The 23,171-nt window shown below is 41.5% G+C and overlaps 3 protein-coding genes across 5 annotated transcripts in view; 1 reads left to right on the top strand and 2 right to left on the bottom strand.

The window, feature by feature from the left end:
• The window catches only part of slc4a8 (solute carrier family 4 member 8), a 32,014-nt gene extending 23,261 nt beyond the window's left edge, over nucleotides 1-8,753 (bottom strand). Inside the window, exon 1 of the mRNA XM_042403194.1 lies at nucleotides 7,691-8,753. Coding sequence (XP_042259128.1) covers nucleotides 7,691-7,729 — 39 coding nt within the window. The 5' untranslated portion in view covers nucleotides 7,730-8,753. The remainder of the gene's footprint in view (nucleotides 1-7,690) is intronic.
• Nucleotides 1-17,927, top strand: part of ttll3 (tubulin tyrosine ligase-like family, member 3) — a 32,379-nt gene extending 14,452 nt beyond the window's left edge. The window contains exons 5-17 of one of the 3 annotated variants that reach the window (XM_042403063.1): nucleotides 2,982-4,720; nucleotides 10,236-10,296; nucleotides 10,396-10,514; nucleotides 10,611-10,779; nucleotides 11,233-11,288; nucleotides 11,417-11,545; nucleotides 11,661-11,775; nucleotides 11,954-12,070; nucleotides 12,145-12,325; nucleotides 13,555-13,703; nucleotides 14,162-14,405; nucleotides 14,574-15,009; nucleotides 15,121-17,927. In XM_042403063.1, coding sequence (XP_042258997.1) covers nucleotides 10,281-10,296; nucleotides 10,396-10,514; nucleotides 10,611-10,779; nucleotides 11,233-11,288; nucleotides 11,417-11,545; nucleotides 11,661-11,775; nucleotides 11,954-12,070; nucleotides 12,145-12,325; nucleotides 13,555-13,703; nucleotides 14,162-14,405; nucleotides 14,574-15,009; nucleotides 15,121-15,897 — 2,508 coding nt within the window. In that variant the 5' untranslated portion in view covers nucleotides 2,982-4,720; nucleotides 10,236-10,280 and the 3' untranslated portion in view covers nucleotides 15,898-17,927. Of the gene's footprint in view, nucleotides 1-2,981; nucleotides 4,721-8,881; nucleotides 9,679-10,235; nucleotides 10,297-10,395; nucleotides 10,515-10,610; nucleotides 10,780-11,232; nucleotides 11,289-11,416; nucleotides 11,546-11,660; nucleotides 11,776-11,953; nucleotides 12,071-12,144; nucleotides 12,326-13,554; nucleotides 13,704-14,161; nucleotides 14,406-14,573; nucleotides 15,010-15,120 lie in introns of those variants that run through there. The other 2 variants (XM_042403081.1, XM_042403073.1) reach the window with 2 other exon arrangements.
• LOC121890628 (class E basic helix-loop-helix protein 40-like) lies at nucleotides 17,877-22,127 on the bottom strand. Its single transcript, XM_042403094.1, has 5 exons — nucleotides 21,709-22,127; nucleotides 21,503-21,566; nucleotides 21,150-21,257; nucleotides 20,672-20,795; nucleotides 17,877-19,802 (listed from the first exon to the last, which is right to left on the bottom strand). The coding sequence occupies exons 1-5, from the start codon at nucleotides 21,777-21,779 to the stop codon at nucleotides 18,883-18,885; spliced, it is 1,287 nt and encodes a 428-aa protein (XP_042259028.1). The 5' UTR covers nucleotides 21,780-22,127; the 3' UTR covers nucleotides 17,877-18,882.
• Nucleotides 22,128-23,171: the final 1,044 nt, after the last annotated feature.

Raw genomic sequence — 23,171 nt, 5'->3', positions numbered from 1 at the left:
GGAATACTACAGGCAATGTGTGTCTATGATTCTCTCGCACCTCCGTGACTACACATTACTACTTGTCACTTTGATCATGAAGGTGACGCTACTCTGTAGAATATATAGCCTACAATATAGTTGAATATTGAATATTTATAGTATATAGTTTAGAGAAACTGACGAAACTGACAGAAGGGCGAGACTGTATAAATCCGTCTGCTACTTCAGCACCACGGACAGTGCCATGGATTTAACAATACACAGCACAGTTAGGCTACTGATATTTCAGAGCCATGGTCGGGGCCATAGATTCTAACTTGCACAAACCTCAGTCAGATAAAGGATCAATGAGTCAGGCACTAGACTAACATAATCAACTAAACAACCCTCTCTCTCTCTCTCTCTCTCTCTCTCTCTCTCTCACTCTCTCTCTCTCTCTATCCCTCTCTCTCTCTCTCTCTCTCTCTCCCTCTTTTTTTACACACAGTGTTATCAGTCAGAGCAGCTGTGGCTGGTGAATTAGGGCTTCTATGCAATGTGTAGGTTTGGGCTCAGGCTTGAGGCAGTCAGCTCCATTAGAACTGGGGCTTTACCAAACATACATATAGACGCCATACCAAGAGAGCATGGATGAGAGAGAGAGAGAGGGAGAGACTATAAAAGCTCTTTGTCCCAGAGAGGATGGTAGACCATCAAGTCATCAATTAGTTTGGATCCATTTGGTGCACACACACACACACACACACAGAGAGAGAGAGAGAAAAGGAGGAAAATCATTCTTCTGGGGCTCATTCGATAACTACAGAGTGGGCGAAATTGTGTTTCAGAGAGCAAGGGACATGACATGAAACAAACATTTCTTCTTTTAGATCATCTGTTGTGAGCGAGATCAGATAACAATTCTGGAAATCCATGCCATGATTATGATGTTCCTTGTCCTGCATGAGTCCAATCATAATATAAAACAGTTAGTCTGTTTTCATCCCTTTCACAGTTCACTGGTGCACTTAAGGAGCACCTTCTTAATGGCAAATTCATGCAGGTATGTGTTTTTTCAACAGGTTAATGGTTCCCTGTCATTCAAATCTCACCTCCCTTGTGTCACATTAGGTGCTACAGATAATTAAAAGCTCACATGGCACTTGACTTTTTGCTTGCTTTCTGTGTGGGAAAGGGCGAGCACATCTGCGACCCTCTGAGCATGCACGTGTGCATTATTTTCCACTGACAGGGCAGATAATTTGTGTTTTGCCGCCTGCTTCTATCTCCTGGCAACCGTCCCTTTTCTTTACTCCTGTCCTCTAGCTTGGTATCAGTCACAGTGCCGAGGAGGATTTATGGCTCAAAAATAATTTTCCACACAGATTACTGCAACCCCACCATAGAAGCTGTCCACAGATAGCCACAAAATGGCTGTCTGTCCTTGACTTTTTGTCCTTTACAAGCATATCAATGGAGCTGTCTTGTGGCTAGATATAAAAGGAAAAGCACATGACCAAAAGCAAAATCAAAAGGCCTGAGGATACTGTCATGGGAATATGCAAAAGCAAAAAAAATAAACATTACAACTTAAGAGCATTGTATTCTTATAAACACACAGCTCTTTGATATTTTGCTCTAGTTAAGATCTGCTGAAGTGGAACGAGACAAGTATTTGCAGCCCAAAAAAAATCAGTCTGGCCCTCCAAATTGTTCCAACATGATGGGTTATTAACAACATTCTCACCTTATTTAGTAACAATAAGCACTTTAAAAAATCCTTCAATTTAACTCATTCATTTATTCTTTTGGCCCTCTAACAGATTCAAATGATGAAGACTTTAGAACCCCTAGTCTAGCATCTCAGCATTTAAAAGCTAAAAATAGTGAGGTGCTATCACTCGCCTACGTTTGATACCTAAACAACTACAAGATGTATTTTCTGGCAGGGCAGATTGTCCCAGAAAGATGTTACATTCCCAGAGCAGAATAGACAGTGCAGTCGTGCAGAGTGTCCTACTTATGACGCTGATAAACCTCCCTTTGATTCAGACAGTCATTGTAGAAACACACACACACACACACACACACACATGTTCATGCATTGGATTTAATTTGTAAACTGTAACTGAAGTATTACCTCACCAATCATATATTCTCATGCTGTTGCTTCATGACCTCAAAACTGGTTTTGGTTTTTCCTGCATTAAACCCTCATTTCCCTTCCTTCCCTTGAGTTCATGACTTGACTGCCCAGGAAACCCATTTAGGTCGTGTCGTCAGTGTGTGCTTAGAGCAGATTTGTCATTCTTGGGATTAAAAATTTCTTGGAGATAAAACAAGTTTTTCTTAGCAGCAACTTTAGGAAATATCAGAAAGTATTGTCAAAGTGTATCACAGTGAAACCCATTGAACTGGTTGTCATCCTGAACAAATAGAGCAGCAATGATTTGCATCCGTGTCTCCTGACTGAGTGGGGCAATCAATGTGCTTCCAAAATGCCCTCTCTCTCCATCAGGACTGTGAGGGTGCAATGGCCAGAGTCAACGTCAGAGAGATGAGGGCTGCTGGTTACTATAAAGAGGCTAGAGAGCTGGGGGAATAACTGACAAGACACATCACAGATACTGAGCAAAGCAGGCTCATTCTCCAAACAGCACCAGTTTCGCCAGTTACACATATAGCCATAGTTGTTGGAGCAAACGTTCATTCTGTATGAAACTGACATAACTATATAAAGAGTGTAGAGAACAGCCCTGCAAGACAGTGAATGGTAGATTCATAAAAATGCATCCATGATTCAGCAGCACACCGTATGCTTTTTCTCAACTTGCAGTTACCGTACAATGACTTCTTTCCCGCAAGTGAAACACTTGTTGAATATTTCTCTTGAGAGAATTTCCACTACTCCTCTTCATTGTGTTTCTCTGAAGTTTTCTATTTTTATCCACCCACCCCCCCCCAACACCATCCCCCCCCCTCCTGTTTCTAAACTGACCGCTCTCTCCCTCCCCTCCCAGAAGCACCCTCAACTGACAGAAAGGACAGAGATCCTGACTCAGACAACTGGGCCTGTCACTTCCATACTGGGCTTTGTGTCTGAGAGGCAGAGGTTGACACTCGGGTGCCTCAGCCACAGGCTACAACTGCCCCTTCGAAGCATTGCACCATCGCTATCATCTGCTGCATACTGTAGGCACATGTGACAGTGCTTCACTCAGAGGTCAGGTAAACATGAATGGATGAAAAAGATGTAACGGTGAAAAAGTGAGACGGGAAAGGAGAGAGCTGGAGGAGATAGGATGAGAGGGGCGGCTGTTTTGACTGCCTCAGCCCACAAGTAGCATGAGTCATACACACCTTATTCAATGCCACATACACAATTCTCCCTCTCCACAGCCCTCGCTCTCTAATTGTTTTCTTTCTAGAAAGATTACTGCAGCTTTGGTTGGTTTTGTGGGTGAAATAGAATAATATGCAGTATAATACGCAATACCACATTCTGAAACTCCAAACCTTTCAAAACATTTATTAATTTGAGACAATAAGAATATTCCAAATCAAAAACAAAGACTCAAGAGACGAACTGGTGATGGTTGGATGATTTTCAGTCATCAGGTCATATGATATCTAAAAGTAATGAATACGTCTTTGCACTGAACTTGTGAGTTTCCTGCTACACATCACTGCTCTCAACCCTTCACCGCCACCAGTTTCTGGACTCCACTGGGAGTCTAGTACAGCTCATGGCATGACTACCTCCTTAAAATGATGACGACAGGATGGGGTCTAGTCGTAAAAGACTCCCCACATATTTCTTCAGCTCTCCCCATTGTGCATGTAATATCAAATAAAGTTAACTGAATTACTCTTTGGGGCTATCTTTCAATTGAATCTCTCCTGATTGAAATATGAAAGTTATCTGGACCTGCTATCAGTTCTACTGACTGGTGAGGACTTTAAACCTCTGTTTCACTGCAACATGTGTGATTTCAGGCTAAGTGATCCCCATTAAATGTAGGCTTTGGGTGTGCCAGACAGAGAACTCGTTTTCAATAAATTTGATGGACTTTTCCTTTTGGAGATTTGTACAAAACCACAGTGTTTCTCTTTAAAATGCATCATTCATCATCATTTAAAATTCATTCGTCTGCTAGACTATAAATTTGTCTCATTTTATCCATTCTGTGCTGCCAAAATGATTAAAATGAAAGCTTTTTAGGAGGAATGCCAAATAGCTACTGTAAAGGAAGTGAGAAAAGGAACTATGACAAACTAGTGTTGGACAACCTGAGACAAATTTATGATGTGGAGTGCCATATAACAAAACTAAGGTTTGCAATCTTTCACTCTCAGGCATACTGACATTAAAAGATGTAGTATTTATATGTTATCTCTTAGATGCACATCTGCAATTATGTGCAGTCTACACATATCTCAGGCTCTTCACATTGTTTTAGTTTGGCTCATTTATTGTACTGTACAGTATTGTATGACTGTACTATAGTACGGTTTGTGATTGTGTTTCTTTGTGTGCTTCTTTTATTTTGCTTTCCTTGGGCATCTTTATTTCCAAGCTTCTCTCTGTATGGTTATAAATATGAGGAGAATCAGCAGTGCAGATGACACTGGAGAAATACTGTAGATATTCTACCAATATAGTGCTTCTCTGTGCTGCAGGTAAACACTACGCATCAGTGCCAGAGAAAAGTAGTCAATACCCAGTGAAAATGAAGACACTGTTAATATGGAGAATACGGTATTTGATTATGAAATTGTGAGAGGTTTTCTTATATCCATAATTAAACAGTCAATAGGAACAATCAGTAAACAGTTTAACGCATCCTTAACACATCATCTTGGCATCTTGGACATATTTAACCATAAACATTGTTTTCCTGGGTTTTGCTTTATATATTTTTATTTGCTGCTCTATGACATCATTTACTATGTGGGATGTTCTCATCATTTATTTATTTATTTACTAGTGAAGGATTATAATGTGTTTGGTAACATTTTATAATAAGGGTACAAATAATATTGTTAGGCAATGCTTAAATAAAGCAGAAGTCATGATGATGTCATGCATGAATTAATGCAGGATGTATTATGAATACATGTTGTTCACCATTAACAAATGATCAAGTCACTATGACTTTATGTGATAAATTAGTGAATGTTAATTTAATTGAAATCTACAGTTACTGCAGTGGCATTATTCAACCTGATCATATATAATACATCTGTCTAGTTTTGCTAGCTTGTAAACAAGGCATTAAGAGCACTGGGTCCTGCAGCAACATGTAGATGTTTGCATCTGACTACCAGTTTGATAAAAGAAATAGTAGCTTCATAGAGGCTGATCAAATGCATGGGTATAAAATGCCCTTTACTATAACTGTAATTCAGCTTATTTGGTGGCATATCAATTCATGTATGAATTAACATTCATCAATTGACTATCAAGTGTGAACTAATCACATAAAGTCATAGTGACTTGATCATTTGTTAATGGTGAGCAACAGGAATTCATGATACATCCTGTATTAGTTCATGCATTAAGTCATCATGACTCATGCTTTAGTTAAGCATTACTTCTGTACATGAGTTGTACCCTTATTATAAAGTGTTACTGTAATTTTTTTCACTTACACTCTGAAAAACATTCAATTTCACACAACTGCACATACGATAGGAAGCTATAATAACCTTTGTTTCGTTACTGCTTGTCACTGAGCAGCTCTGCTTCTTTACTGAGCTAGAAGTGAAATGAAAGAAGTGAAACCTAATCACAGTATTTACTTGCATCTTGACTGCAATTTTGAAGTACTGGTAGAATTTGTCTTTTTTTGTGTAGTTTTATAACTTTACTTTTACGAATACATTTCAAAGGAAATATTGTACTCTTACTTCACTGCATTTTCAGTATCTCTGCAGATGAAAAATAAAGGCACAACATTAGAGCTGCAACAATTAGTCAATTAATCACTTAGCTGCAAAAATGCCAAAACATTCTCTGGCTCCAGCTTCTCAGTTGTGAAGATTTTCTGCGTTTATGTGTTTTATATGATAGCAAACTGAATAGCTTTTGATTTTTGACTGTTGGTAAAAAAAAACAACAAAAAAACATGCAATTTGAAGACAATAATGAAAATAATCATTAGTGCCCTTTTGTGTATCTAGTTATTATGTAGTAAACTTAAGGCCACTTGGATCACCTACCACATTAATACTTGCTGGGTACAAATGAATACATCAATAATTTACCACTGTGGATACAGGCTCTGCATGCTTTTGATAGCTTTCTTAAGCACATTTCACTGAGTAAAATGTTTCATTTAGAACTTTTTCTTGAACTAATTGAATATCTTTATATCTTCATTCCTGTATTTCCATTTCTACGCAAGCAAAGGATCTAGATACCTTTCCCACTACTTGGGACACCTCAACAGCACTTTTGCAACATTGCAATAGGCTTCAGTTAGGGAGAACATGCTGATCACACCAACATGGTGGAGAAACAAACTAACAGGTTGTTTGTAGTGACAGTAATCTGGAATAACCCTAATGTTTGAATAGTGAGGCTCCAAGGCAGCTTCCCCTTCCTGTCTGAAAGCGGTCTAATCACATCAGAGACTTTCCTGGTCACTTCTGGTCCCTCTCCATCCGCCTCCTGCAATCAAACAGGATGCTGATTATAAATCATCAAGATGGCATGACTACTGGGGTAGGCTACATTAAGTCCATTAAGCCAAGATACTGCATGACATGGTTATAGGTTACACAGCATGAATAAACATCCCACAGCGCTGCTGTGCTCAATGGTCCATTCGTCCTTACTGGTTCCCCTTTTACCCATGATCATCAGCTGACCTAGGTCCTGATAATGGATCACACATCAACAGGAAATTAAGGATCAGTCGATTTTCCCCTTGAAACCTCACTACACCACAAGCTGTCCTCCCCCTGCTGATGCTGCTGGATTGGCTGATAACGAACATGTATGGAAATAGACAGTACTGTGTGGTGCACGGCGTAAGGATGGCGTCAAGGTCATTTGAGGGTAACTGAGAAAATAACATGCCGTCTTAGCGGGAGACATTTTTAAAAAATCCACCAAACTCTCCCATTCCTATTAGCTACTGCTTCCACACATGCGAGTTCAGGGCGAGCAGTTCACATTTTAAATGAGCGCTGTGTGTATAAAATGTATCGGCATCAAATCCATAAGCCGTTGCATTCTCACAGTGTTGTGGCCACCACTTTCCCACAACACATTTAAGAAGTCTAAATAACAAAGACATGTCGGTGCGATGCAATGTGATACGCTCTCCCAAATTACTGCACGTGTTAGCGCCTCAGAATAACAACAACAGCCTCCGCATACAGCACCAACCTGCAGGGTCCCGACACAACTCAGCCACATGGGATAACATTAAATGTAAAAGGTTTAGTCTTTATTTAGAAAGCTAGTACATTTAAAACATTACAGCAAGCAGGATCTGGATGGGAAAAACGCAACAGTCAGAATGGTTATGACATGCAATTGAATAGCTCCCTAAAATTGACACTGTTCATCTCTCCAGTAGCCAATTGTGAGTTTCTAATGGAGCATAAAATGTTAAACTGAGTGTTACAGTTGTTGGAGCTTGTGCACATCTTGCGCTGTGCCACCCCTTCTAGTGTCAAAGCAACGCGCCATGCATTAGACATTTAAAGGGCACTTTACCTGGTAGCTCAGTATGCTCTCGGAGTCGTTGACGGGCATACTCGTGGCCTTTGGGTTAACCTGCTCAGTGTTCTCGGAGTGTAAAGGTGAGACTTTCACAGGGGGCTGATGAGCCTCCCAGCGCTGTCTGAGGACGTTTTGAAGAGGCGGTCACGAGTTGATCACAGCAGCTACTTCTGTTTCTACAGACATGTTGAGTGTAAACATCTCTTCCAGATGAGGAAAACGGTGAAAAGGATGTTTTTTTCAGCCTGTGTTATTATGATGATTTCCCGGCCGCGCTTCCAGCTCCCCTCCCTCCTGTCCTGGCTGTGGGAGCAGGATGCAGAGAGCATCACTTTAGTCTCAGCCAATCAGAGCGCAGAGGCGCACCACGGGCTGCGACGCACTGCTGCTACCCAACACAATAAAGCCAAGACCATTATAAGCTGATAGAGCTACTTCACTCTGCACAATGTCGAGTTTGGCAGCTTCTCGCGTTCAACAGCTATAGTATGCTGGACTGGGACCAATGTGCACAGAAAACCGTTCTGCTCCTTCTTCAGCATTTCCTGCCCACATTGTAATCACACTGCACCATGCAGCAGCATCAGGCAGCTATTGAAACTGAACATATGGTGGCAAATGATACAATTCAGACGAAACTTTGTTTATTTATGTTCACTTTATTTATTTTCTTTAAAAAAGTCCAGTGATGGAAGAAGTACTTAGATCATTTACACACGTAAAAGTAGCAATACAACAATCACAGTAATTAAGTAAAAGTTATCCTGCTTTCAAAATTGTGCTTGAGTAGGTTATACTAAAAGTATAGAGGAATTAGTAGTATCATGTACAACAAATGGATGAAGTAACACTAGTCATTATGCAGAATGGTCATTTCAGGGGTTTATATTATTGGATTATCATTATTGATACATTACCATGTAAGTAGTATTACTTATGTTGCAGCTGGGGCATATTTAAACTATATATTGTCAGCATTTTCAATTCATGAACAATGCATCATGAGATTATCATATATTTTGTATGAAAAAAAATATCTGTAAAGTAATTAGCAATAATATCTATGAAATACACGCAGTGGAGTGGAGTAAAAAGTATTTCCCTTGTAAATGTAGTGGAGTAGTATAAGTATAGGATAGTATGATAATATGGAAATACTCAAGTAAAGTAGTGCTACCTCAAAATTGCACTAAAATGCAGTACTTGAGTAAATGTTCTTAGTTACTTTCCACCACTGAAAAGGTCAGTGTGTAATTAAATGGTTGATACAAGATAATCTGGCCCACTGAACCTAATAATAATCAAACAAGACATGAAATGGCGATACAGTCTTCGGTACTGAAACATGAGCGCAAAAGTGAGCAGTGAGCACATTCAGATGAGAGAGAGAACATGGAGAGTGATATTATGGACCTGATTGATCATGTGACGCACTAGAAAGCATTGGATGCCACCTTGTGGGAAGCTAAAGCATTGCGCAAAGTAGATACACGTTATACATGACATACAGCTCATGCGCACATGCCTTAAAGAGTGACGATGAATGAAGGGTTATTATTTTAAGCAGATGGAGATTATGAGGGATATGGAAGCTATGTTGAGCAGTATCACTTATGTTTCACCAGCATTGACCTCAGCCAGAACTCTGTTCACTGAGTTACAGTAGCCTATGTCCACACACGCGGTGTTCCGCTGCTGATTTAATTGTTCTTGTGCATATGTCCTACACGTGTAAACTACACTGCAATTGATAGCGCCAGTTAAGCGATCCACCTTCTTCAACGCATGGCTAAAGGTGGTAGATTTTTCAGCGCCCTGCATGGCGTCCTGTTTCTCCTGGGTACGGTTGTTATGGCAACTATAAACATTTTGCGGGAGCATGCATGGTTGTTATGGGAACAGTCTGCGGGAGCATGAACGAAGCAGGACTGAGCGAGTCTCTGGACAGAGTGGACGGGTCATTGGAGCAGTGGCAACATTAGGTTTGTACATTGATATTAAATGTAAAATCTCACCCGTTTCTGTTTGAGATGCATTTCAGGAATAGTTTTTATGCATGCCTAATCGTTGTCATAGATGACATGCAGCTTTTTGCATATGCACTGTAGCTATGTGTGTCCGTGCGCGCGCGCCCGTGCGTCTTTTTGCGCATGGGTATGTCAGTGTGAAGCTATGACAGACTCAGTCAGTTCTGTCCAGATTTAGATGCCTACGTGACCCAATTTACATCCTTCTTCAGTAGCTACAGAGATTTGTGCTTTCTCTGTTTATTCCTCAACTGCAAAGGAGACCATTTCGACATGTTGATGGTGATTGGGAAATAGGAAAAAATTATGTTGATCATTCTTTCTCCAGTCAAAACAGATTAAAAAACTATGTAGGCTATGTGTGCATATCTATTTATCTAGTCATCTAGTCCCCTGCTAATCTCTATTAATTAATATTTCTCATCCCAATATCATCTGTCTGATTCATATTAATTTTGAAATTAAGTATGATGATTTAAAACAATATGTTGATATCATATTTCTACATGCAGACAACAGAACACATCACCCTAACCAGCTAAAGAGAGAACTATAAAATGCAACAAATGCCAGGTAAGAGTGTATGGACATCCGTATATACATTCATGCAATGAATTATCACACAAATGTATAGGCTACCTCTGAGAAATTTGACTAAGAAATTTGTTTCAGTATTACACTCTGCAGTGGCTCCGGTGGAGGGGAGGTTACGTCGCAGTGTGCCTAGCCTTCCAGCAATCAAGCCAGACAGGCTGAAAACAGCTAAAGCACTGGTAGAGAAAGCAGTCAAGGTGATTATACGTACAAACAAACCAGACTTCACTGTGTCACCTCTGTATATCCTCCCAGGAGAAAAGCTCATGCACCCCTTCTTCCCTCTCTTTAAGATGCGGAAAGTGTTTTCAGTGCAGGGACCTTATCCTGTGATCCGTGCTGCTTTATGGGCCAGAGGGTGGGTGGAACGTCGTTTGCCCCATCCTGCCCAGAAAGCACCTCATTGCCATGGCGATAAGGAGGAGGATGGTGATGATGGTGATGTCAGTGCTGATGTTACCGGTGAGATGAGGTGTCCCAAAAGCTAAAAACATTGATTTTGGGAAAACAATGTTCAGTGTTCATGCCACTAACACAATGTACAGCTTCTCATTTTAAAGATTAGACATATAATTCATACAATTTCCCAATTAAAGATTTTTCCCCATCATTCATAGATTGTTTGCTAGTCCATCCAGGGATGTAAATTTTGTCTGAAAGCTGGATCAGTAATATTCTTCTATAATTGTCAAAACTAAGAGTGCAGGAGGGTTAACGTAGATGTAATTGGAGCATCTGTAGGAGGGACAGATGGATACCCCTTCACCTGATAAATGATACATGACAGGCACCAACATATATCACACAGACCCCTACTCTTTGTACACACCCCTGTATGCATGTAAGCCTGCGTGCTCACCCTCCCGCTCTCTCACACATACACACACATGCAGCTCTTTACTTATCTCTTTTCAGAGAGAGTGGATGAAGGCGAGAAAGAGGAGAACCTTGATGACATGTATGACCTCATGGTAAGATAATGTTCAAGTGGACCAACCAGCTTGCTTCTATTGTTGTCACATAACATTACTTCTGTGAGTATTTTTGTCATGATGGTGTGTATTCAGTCAGCTCTCTAAATTAACTTAATTTATTCTAGTCTCGCATGGTTCGAAATGAAACAACATATTTCTACTGGACGACACGTCGGGATTACATAGACTGTCGCTCTTTACGGAATGACCAGACGACCAATCACTATGCAAATGCTGGAACGTTTACTACCAAGGTGTCACCTCTAAAGAGTTTTTAATGATTTACAAGCAAAAATAGAAGTTGTTCAACTTTGGCTGTAGGTCAGCCTATACTCTCTGTCTGTACGTTTATATTTCTGCTTGTTTCAGGTGGGGCTCTGTGTGAACTTGCGTAACCTTCAGTGGTTTGATACAGCAGATCCTGACACCTTCTTCCCAAGATGTTACAGGCTTGGGGCAGAGGATGAGAAGCGTGCATTCATAGGTCTGCTTTATAGCTCCATTAACGCAGTCAGAATCTGTTTTATCAAAGATGCAAGGTGTAAACAGGACATGAAAAAAAGTATAAATGGAGGTGTTATATCTTAACCAAACCTACATTCATTTTCTGTCTCTTGTGTTCTTGTCTTCTCACTTTGCTCTTTGTAAAAACAAAAAAAAAGGGGACTTCAGGAGGACGGCATGCTCCAGCCTGTTGCAGCATGTGGTTGAGACAAGTAGATGGAGGAGAGAGGGAGCAGAGGTTGAGAAACAAAATGTCAAGAGCAGTTTCTCTGAAGGTAAAATACAATGATTGATCAGGACAAGGGAAATGTAAAAAACTCTTCTATACCAATCTTGTTTCTCTTTACAGAGATAGAAAATGTGGAGCAGCTATCTGTTGGTCCGGGAGTGATTGACACAGCTTTACAAATGTGTCAAGAGTTTCTCAATGTTTTAGAGCACGGTGACATTGATGTGACTGTGGAAACACCCCCCTCAGTGGAGGAACAGCAGTGGGCGGAGTTTCTGCGAGATTACTACATGGTTGTGCAGTGAGTCTATTTTCTGAGAGTTTCCTGGTATTGCTAGTCTTCTTATGTCACACTAAATGTATCTTGTACAGGACGGACAGTCCACCATATCAAATGAAGATTAGCCATGAAAAAGTCAATGAAAATCAAACTAAATGTATATCAAAATATTGTCAATAAAATGTATACCAAGTTCTGATGAGGTGATTTTCAGTGAGCAAAGAGTTTATGTTAGGAGTTGGGTTAGGCTTAAATATAGAGTCAGGGTCAGGATCACAGTTCAAAATAGGATTATTAGGATATTATGATTACATACAAAGCACAAATAGTGTTTTTTTTAAATGAATATTTGTTTCATACAAATATTTTAAAAATTATTTGTTTTTGGTAAAAAAAAGAAACGATGTCAAATACCAGCGCGCAGGCCAGTCTCTCTCCTCTGCTCCGCTGTTACGTCTATCAGCAGGTCTCAATGAGGGGAGTCACATCCACCTGCTACATGTTGCACATTTCCTTATTTGGACATCACTCTCGGAGTTGGGGGTGTTCCCCAGAGATAAAACTGAGCTACTGACACATGTTAAGTGCTCTCAAGGGACTGTTCCCCTTCTCCTTTCCACAAAGTTAAGTTGTAAAAAATAGGCAATAAATGAAAAATGCAAAGCAAGAGTTGCCTTTGAAGTTCCTCCCTACACGTTACATGGTGTGCTGTCTCTGTGTTATGGGTGTATAGATAGGTAGAGGTCTGTCTCCAGTTAAAGACCCGGTTTGGGGACCTCCTCGTAAAATAGTTTATTCATGAACACTTACTGTAATAAATTACAATTACAAGTACTGGGCTCTCTGCACATCCCTACTGTATAGTATATTAATACAACAAAGTATACTTTGAACTATATACTAATGTATCTATAGCGCTCTATTTTGGGAGTGGTATACAAGAAATGTATATAGCATACGGTTTTATTTTAACTGTGCCTTCGGAAGACTACAGCCAATGTCAACATTAAAACAAACAGGACATAAATTTTGTTTGGGTCGTTTTTTCCAACTTTGAATAGTTCCTCTATTTCAGTTGTCCATTAACATTACGCTCAGAAATTGATTGTTTTTAATATGCATGCTGGTATTTGTAACTGACTTTATTTTGTCTCTGTTTCAGTGTGAATATATGCCTAGTTTCATAATTAATGTTAGAACACATTTAGTGTCTGTAGTGTCAGTGAGTCTAATAAAACATTGGTGCACAGTGACAGTGCATTGATCAGGGGTAGCAGTGTGTTTGTGGAGCGCTGCCAGTCCATGTTGGCCAGACTACAGGAAGTTTGTCCTCAGCTGGACACAGATGGAGTAAATAACATCTGGATCATCAAACCAGGCGCTAAGTCAAGAGGAAGAGGTGAGGCTTTCTTTCACATAATAACAGTTACATCATGGAGTATGTTGATCTTTTACTTCTTCTCTAAGGCAGTACAATACTGACAGAAATACTGAAAAAAATGCACATTGAACATTGGGAAAAAAAACTAATTCCATTGTTTTGTTTTAGCATTATGGTTGCATTATGAACTGTGTCATGCAGGTGTTGATATTGCTTCTATTTTCTATGTTTGATTGGAATAAATGAAATTAAATGAAAAACGCTACTGAAAGGAGGAATTTTTCCAGAGCTCCATTTTACTTCTTGTCCTGCTATTGTGCACAACATCAAAAAGACCCTCTAAACAAACCAAGAAACACTGCATCCTGTTATTTCTGTTTACTGAAACTGTTACAGTCAATAATGCAGTTTCAATGTGTTTCAGTGGGTTTGGTGCTTTATTTCTTTCACATGTCGCTTCGACTGTCAACATCCAGGTATAATATGCATGGATCGCCTGGATGACATTTTAGCGCTGGTGGACACTGACAGAGCCTTGGCTAAGGAGAGTAAGTGGGTGGTTCAGAAATACTTGGAACATCCTCTGTTGATTCATGACACCAAGTTTGACCTCCGTCAGTGGTTCCTCGTCACCGACTGGAACCCTCTGACTGTCTGGTTCTACGGAGAGTGCTACCTGCGGTTTTCCACTCAGCCCTACTCAACAAAAACCCTGGACAGGTCAGGCAGGGGGGTCAGTCAAAAGAGAAAAACAAATGATTTACTTGTACTTGACCTTTACAGTATCGTCTACCTAGTTTTTAGAGGGATGTTAAAAATGCAATTAGGACTAATATACCCATTTTATTTAAAGCACATTTCATGCTTACTTTGCGTTATTTTCCTCAGCTCAGTCCACCTGTGCAACAATTCTATCCAGAAGCACTTCCAGCCATCCTGTGACCGCCATCCAGGAGTGCCTGAGGACAATATGTGGTCCTGCTCCCAGTTTAGAGCTTTTCTACAGCGGCAGGGCCATGGGGCAGAGTGGGAGTCAGTGGTGGTCCCAGGCATGCAGCAAGCTATAGTGCGTGTCCTGCAGACAGCCCAGGACCTGGTAGAGCCCCGCAAGGCAAGTTTTGAGCTCTTCGGAGCTGATTTTATGTTGGGCAGAGATCTGAGGCCTTGGCTCCTGGAGATCAATGCCAGTCCAACTATGGCCTGTTCCACTGCTGTGACTGCTCGCCTTTGTCCTGCTGTGCAGCTGGACACACTGAGGGTTGTGCTGGACCGACGGACCGATCCCAGTGCTTACACAGGAGGCTTCCATCTAATCTACAAACAGGTTGGAATGTTTTATGCATCACACCTAGAGGCAATAGGTATTTATTTCAAGGATGATTCTGCTGAGGAATAGATTATACACCATTTGTGTTTCATTTTATCACCCTCCCAGGCTGCAGTTGAAGTTCCACAGTATGTGGGAGTGAACCTGTTGGTGGAAGGAGCACCCATAAGGCGATCCAGACCTCCACTACAAAGACAAACAGTTATTTCTAACACACCTCTCGCTGTCCACTTCCCATCAGAACACTTGTCTTCAGAGGAGGTTGAAAACACACATAAGCCATCAGGTCAGAAGTCCTGTGCAGTCTCTGCTTTTCGCCGTTCAGGCAAGGAGAACCGAGCTGTGGGAGAGAAAAAGAGGCAGCTGACATCAGATTCTCCAAAGAGGGAGCAAGAGGGGAGAACAGAGGTTCAGAATACCTCCTGTGTTCGCAGATCCTGCCGCAGTCTGGTGTCTGAACAGCCTCTGATCATACACACTGAACCATGGAGGAAAGCACGACGTTTGGGTCTGAGTCTCAATGGGGCAACTCTGGTCCCACGGAGCCTTTCCTTTTCCCTCAGCCCCCCTCACAGCTTTTCAGATTGTAAAACCCAAATCAAACCAGGCCGTCGATCACATATCTCTAGATCCTTCCTCCCCCTGGCAGCTTCTGAGCCTCAGCACAGGACTTCTACCCGGCTCTTTCCTTCCCTCCAGGGTCAGCTCCCTACCCTGGAGGTCTTTAGCTTGCGACCAAACATTGTGGCAGGAACTGTTGCCTGTCGTAATCCAACCTTTTTCTCTCATTCCAGCGTCCACAGGCATCAGTTATTCCTCCACTCTTATAGGCAAACTGTGACCAAATGTAAAGGAGACTGCACAGGAACAGGACACAAACACTAGTGTGAGCATGTTAAGGGCAAAGAGAGGAAAGTCTATGCAGGGCAACAGAGTTTAGGAGGTTTTGTCAGCAATGATGTCGTTATTAATTTATATTTCAGCAGATTGAAAGCCTGGACAACATATTACCCTTATTCGCAAAACATTAAAGCCCCTGCGTGTAGAATTTTTATGAGATTATATCATTGTTTAAATGATTGTGGTGACAAAAGATTTTGTAGAAAGATTGTAGAAAAATGACACAATCTTGGTGAAATGAGACATTTTCAAATCCCACACATAGGGGCTTTAAATATACAATATATGGTTAAATATGGGTACTTTTACCTCACGTTCAGAGTAAAGTGAGACACATACAATATATTTTAATGCTAAATTTGAATAATGTCTTATTCTAAATATATGTAGATATGTTTTATGATTATTATCTTATGAATATAACTACAATCACTGTTGTGTTGAAGTTCATTTATATTAAAACAAATAAGCAAAAACAGCTCATTCAAACATGTCTCTAATGTGGTGGGTATTCTAAGGTGAGTGGGCAGAAAATAATGTAGTGAAATGATCACTGGTTCCATCTTTTTGGGAAAACTGGCAACAGGATGGAGGTATTTTAGCCCACCAGCAGGTGGCAACAAAAGCCCAATGATTAAAGTCTTGCTGAAAGAATAGGCAGCCCTTCTCCATTTGTTGCTTCATTTTGAGCAATACCTGGTTCATTAGGTCTTTTAGCCTAATAATTGCCACATATTTCACCATATAAATGTAATGCACAGTTTTTGGTGATATTTTTGCCTTTATTGGATAGATTCATAGAAATAGAAACAGAGAGGAAACACTGGGGGAGGGAGAGACGGGTATGACAAGCAACAAAGGTCAAACAGAGATATTATGGTTATATATTATGTGTCTTAACCACTACGCCTCCAGGACACCCCAACTGCTGAAATAAATATCAAAATCATAGTTTAACTATTGCAAAATGTCAAATGGGTAGGCTGCACCTCTAAAATTAGTTTGCAAATGATGTCTCATGGCAGCAACAAAAATGCAACTCCCACTTGAACAACTGAATTCAACTGAACTTCAAGAGAATCAGTTTAGCGGGAACTAATGACGTTTAGGTTGCCGTTCATGGCCTTGCACTTCAGTTTATACAAAACCTTTCGTGTAGAATGAAATAACACTCCTACAGCTCAGACAAAAATGATAGTGGAAACAATAATAATATGTGGTTTCTGTAGTTGAACATTGACACTGGGCTGGGCCTGTGTAGACATGCAAACATGTTGATATCTGCAGTATGAGATAACATGTGACTGTAAGTACTATCACACAGCTGTAAAATGCTCACAGAATGCAGTACGTAGTTGTGATTTATGCTTCTACATGTTTTAAGGGACTTCTCCAGTATGAATGGTAGGATGTGAAACTGGCATTTCATAATGCATACAGTCATATGATACAATCATACAGTCAATAAGACATGAGGAGATGTCATCCTGTCAGGCTGTTGACATGATGCAGATGGATCCTGATTATTGCCTCAGGAGATTAACCGAAACCGTTTACAATCATGTGTGTTTACTTGTTGTTGTATTAGCGGGCACAGACGGTCAACCAGCAGGAGATCTGGGCTACAGATCTGCCATTATATAAGTGTTCCCTGTCATATGAATGTTGCGGTGCCATAAAAGAACAAAATCTGAACAGATTGTATTTCATTACTAGATGTGTTCACACACACTCTCCTTCTTTCTCACACACATATAGTCAAAGCCATTTTCCACGGGAAAAAAATACTTTATTAATACACTTATATAATGTATATCAACATTTATAGACAAAATATGTACATCAAACATCTTTCATGTAGGTCCCAAAATATAAAATCTCAAGTACCTCTTTCTATAGAAAACTAGTCTTCTGGTAAAACGTTTACATTCACTTCTCTTCTCCTCACTCCTTTGACTCCAGTATTCATATGTAGTACAGAGAATAAACATCTGAGATTTATTAGCTTTTCACAAGTAAAAGGCAACAGCAAGAACAAACACCAGGTTTGACTTGAGCAGAAACAGATGTTGAGTATGCAGACCAGGTCCAGCACAGTGCTACAGTATGTACACAGTTTCTGAGTACACAAACGTACAATTGTCCACACTCTGCCCTCCTATCTCTGCGGACAGAGTGCAAGAACGGGTATCAAAAATAGAAATGTACAAGAAGTCTATGAACAATAATTACAGAAAATCCATCTCAACTGTCTGTGTTTGTCATTGAATAACAAGACTTCTCATTCAGCGTGGTCATGTGGTGGGCCGTTCCTTCATCCACCCATGGGTGTACCCATACTCTTGTCTGTACACACTTGAGGAAACCCTTGGATGTTATGGTGCCAGTCATCATAGTGATCTGGTTCAAAGGGCATTTTAAGTGATGATAATGGTGACCTACAGGACACAGGCGACAAACTTTGGGTGACGTATTACTGCTAACATCTGGTGCAATGATTTTCTAGAGTACAAATATGGCGTGTCACTATCGCAACAGCTACAAGTGAGATGCATCAGTGTCATCGGCGTTTATACTTTAACAGCAGCATCTGAAACATTTCTTTCTTTACATTCAACCAAGTGTATGTGTGTGTGTGTGTGTGTGTGTGTGTGTGTGTGTGTGTGTGTGCAGGGCAGGTCCAGTTTATATGATATATTTGCACTGAGTATTACCACTGAGCATTAAACATTCAAACTTTGCATTCCTCCAATGTGGATGGATGCTGCCAACCCTCCCATCCCACCCCACCCCGACCCCCTTATCATCTCTACAAGTCCACTTGTTTACTGTTTGACCTCCGGGCTGAGGAACAGAGGAGAAAAATGAGGATGGATAATGGAACGACTCAGTCATGTTCTCCCTCCTACTATGGTCTCTGCTGCTGGATGCTAGCAAAGGACCATCTCGTCAACCCTGTTCTCTCATCTCTCAGTCTTTGGTTTCCAGGTTGAGGGGTGGTACCTGCTTTAGTGCCTGAAGGAGGGCAGGGGAGTCCATGGGGGTTTGAGATATGGCTGGGGCTGGAGAGCCTCCTCTGGGAGACAACACGAGCTGAGGTGGTGGCGGTCTTTCGCTGGACATGGCGGGTGCTGCACCTCCCATGCCAGGGTACAGCATGGGCACAGCTCCTGGATACCAGCATTTCTCCAGCATTGGCAGGTAGGCGGCAGCAGAGGGTGGAATGAGGTAGAAAGGCATGCAGAGGGGATGTGGAGGAGGTGGATGGTTGGGGGATACACTCATGTAACTACCGTAACCACTAGAGGATGACGAAGTGGATGACTCTCCACCTGAGAGCAGCTCATCCTCAGATGATTCCGCCCGGGGTCGTTTGTGGCGCGGCTCATCGTCCTCCTGCTTGATGCCGGAGCCCTGCCTCTCACCCAGCGCTCGCTTCAGCTGGCTCTCCTGACTGTAGTAATCTGGACGTCCCTGTGACACCCCTGACTCATTCTTCTCCAACTCTCCTCCATAGCCGCTGTCTGTATCCGTATCACTGCCACTCTGCTCCCCACTCTGTGGAGCGTACGCCCGCTGGATGACAGGCACACAGTTCCTCCCATAGCCCTCACTGGGTTTAGGGGGTAAGCTGGTGGGGATCTCCTTGTGAGGTTGGTGCTGGTGGTAGGCAGGAATTTCCTCAGGTCGAGGGCTGAGAGGAGTGCGGGGTCGGACCGGACTTTGCAGCACCTCTGCAGCTAACTTGTGAAGGTGACTGATCACGTGGGACGGTGTGAAATCTCCTTCAGTCTCATGACTGGTTAGATATTGAAGGATCTCCTTGGCACACATGTGGAAGCCAGAGCGGAACATCTCCTCTGACTTCTCCTGACTGACGGGAGGCTGCTCTGTAAACACAAGAAGAAACCAAAGTCAGAAAACCTATAACTTTACTACATGTGAGATTTCCTTTTTCAGCAGCTATGGCTATATTTATAGTCACTTATTTGTCTGTAGTTCAGCATAATCTGGTCACTGTGTAGTCATCATAGTAATTTGCATTCTGTCTGACAAAACCATCTTGATTCACATGTACATCTGTGTGCTGGGGTGTTATTTCCACTGGGGACAGGGAGGTACATGTTTCCCATTCTTTTCAAAATTTTGTACCCCCTTTCTTTCAAAATCTTTTTATTATTATTTTTTTTAACAGCAAAAATCATTTGGCCAGCCATCAGATTCTGGCTGTGAATGTGAATTGAGCTGCTGATTGTAAGGCCCTGATATACCCCAAAAAATTGCCATGTATGAGTAGCAGACTCAGACAGCCTGCCTACATGGTTCTATAGTGCATTTTGGTGTCTGTGGACACGGACGTGTTGCACACTTGAAAAATTACTCACTGAATGAGCAAGCGGCAGCTCATAAAAATGAAACGCCAACAGCAGCAGTTAAATTTAATGTTAAGAAAGAAAGGAAATGTGAGTTGGTGGATTATAGGTTATGGGTTAAACAATACAGAAAGTATGACAGCTTTTTCTTATGCATATTTAGTGCTATTCTGGCAGAATTTAGCATGATGACCAACTTAATTATTTCCTGGATTTTGTATTGGTTACCGTAGTCCCTAAATGTACATAGAAATGCAGGAAATGGAATTCAAATTGCAATTTTTTTTTTTGGGGGGGGGGGGGGGGTTTATTGTGTCCTCCCCACTTTTCAAACCAAAGTTACGCCCTTGTCTGTCTGTGTGTACAGTGAGTGATCTGCAGCTCACCAATTTGCATGCCGTTCTGCAGAGCGAGGATCTTCTGCTGTTGTTGCTCCAGAAGAGAGGAGAGGGCTTTCACATGCTTGAGCGTAAGCTCTAAAACCACAGCCTTCTCCAGATGGCCAAGAGTCTGTAGGAGACACATACTGTCAGCACATCCTCACCTCTTACATAACACATACGAACTAAGCTTTACTACCCATGTACACGGCTGTCACACATCATCATCATCAGCAATGCAACAGTTGCAAGGGGCAGTAAACATGTTCTTAAGAAATGTTTAATATTATATGGAAAGATATAAATTATAAATGTTAATACGTGACAGAAGACACATCCTCTTTAAGTCAACTATGAGCTGTCACTCACTGACTGCTGACGCACTAAGAACAGAAGATGCAATACCACTGAGCAGCCACTTGATGGTGCCTGCCACTACATATAGTGAATCACATTATATTTCCCAGCTACAGCATGAACTTACCGTGAGTTTCAGGTGCTCTGGCAATAAATCTTTCAATTGAGCGATGCACTCGTTTATCCGGTCACGCCTTTTCTTTTCAATAAGTCTGTGAGGAAGCTTGTAGGTTTCCTGCAAGAATAAACACCATTGTTAGGTGAATTCAGCTGATCTGAGAGCACACAGCTAGTTCTTTATGATCAGAGGCTGTTACGCCGATAGGGAGGACTCCAGGAGTTATGTCATAGCAGAAATTAGGTCAACCATTTATGGGACTACAGGACTACTGCCAGCATAATTCCCCCCTTGTTGTTCACACGCTTTAACAAAAGCTCCATAAGTAGGACAAGTTGGCAATAAACAAAATAATAACAGACCTTGCTCTCCTCTCCTCTCTTCATTCCTCGCCTGGGTTTATAAACATACATCGGGAAATCCATCCTACAGAAACAAAGAGAACACAGCAGTCATGTATGAGGTAATGGTTTGGTGAAGTGTGAGACAAGCTACTGAATAAATTATATAAACAAGTCTAAGACATGAACAAGGCAAGTAAAGACATTTTTTTAAAAGTGTGACTTACCCCTGCACGTCTGACAGATCAGCTTGGTGTTTGGACAGAGGAGGTGGTTGCGCGCTTGGAATTCGCTCCATTCTCTTTACTCCAATTACGCAGTCAAAGTCTTTTCCAACGCGTGATTTTAAAAAAAAAGTTGCACTAAAAACGCTTCAAAAAAATGTCAAAATGTTTTCTAATTTCTCATTCTTTACCACTAATCTTAATAAAGTAGAGGTTATTTTGGATGCGAAAATGGTTTTCGAGTTAGTCCCTAGGATCTCCACGCTGTGGTCCCGCCGCAGAAGGAAGGTAACCCTCTTGATGGCGCGTTGGGAAGGTGGGGGAGGACAGAGCGACGAGTTAAATAAACTGACTCTCCGCTCAGCCTGACCTACCTCTATCACATGAGGCTCACGTGTTAAACGGCGCTGTATCCTCGGTGGAAGGACGGCCCACTTGCTACAGATAAGAAGTCTCAGTGGGCGGACGGCCGCGGACGTCAGAGCGGAGGGCGGCGCGTTTCGGATCCCGTGTACCACCATGCTGAAGTGTATGGAAACAAGGCTGCGCGAGCCACGGAGGGGAACGTGCTGGCAGAGAACCAGTGCAAGAGTTCAACGGGCACAGGGCACGAGCGGCGAGTGGGCATGGTAGTACCCACCGCCAATAAAAAAAATGTATAATAACACAGTTAAAAGATTATAGCAGCCATAATAGGACTGTTTTAAGGCAAACAATCCCATCAAGCGCAATAAATTATCTTCAAACAGAGAGCAGTGTTTTTATGGTGCCTTTCAGAAACACTGAGCTCAGCACGAAACAGACATTGTCTGTTAACTGCTCTGTATATATTCAGGTATTTAATAATGCAGGAACAAACGGCAACTTCTTTAGCCTCATTATTTCAGTCTGGTTTGATATTATTACTGTAAAACACGTCAAAAATAATAAGAATAATTATAGATGCAATACAAAAATATAAACATTAAGTGGTCTGATTATATTGATCTGCAGAGGGCAGGTGGGCTACTGTATAAACAGTGGGGTCACGGCGGGAGTACCACGTGCACCTGTGCATGGATGAAGTCCGTGTTTGTTGTCATGAGGCGGTGTAGACTGTCACGTTGATCTCCTCATGGCCCCGGGAGCCTGCTGGGCAGGGCACGTCCAGCACATCCAGCACGGGCAGGCTGCACCTGTCTGCTGCAGGCTAGAGGCACAGATCATATCAATTCATCCTCCTTTAATGCTGATTTCAGCCAAATTAAAAGGTAAGTAGAGACAGATTTGTTGAAATTCACATTAAAATCATGTTTCCTCTAATATTTGCCCTTAAATAATATCCCTACATCAATGATAAAGCTAAATTAGCAGCATAAATGTCTTTTAAACCCACTATTGAGTACCACAGACTCACTGTTTATCTCTACAACAGGATATAGTGATATAAAAGTACAATAAGGTTTCTTCCTGACAAATTCAATACG

The sequence above is a fragment of the Thunnus maccoyii genome, chromosome 3, assembly GCF_910596095.1.
Source record: "Thunnus maccoyii chromosome 3, fThuMac1.1, whole genome shotgun sequence".
NCBI lineage: Eukaryota > Metazoa > Chordata > Actinopteri > Scombriformes > Scombridae > Thunnus > Thunnus maccoyii.
This window is presented reverse-complemented; position numbering and strand designations above follow the sequence as displayed.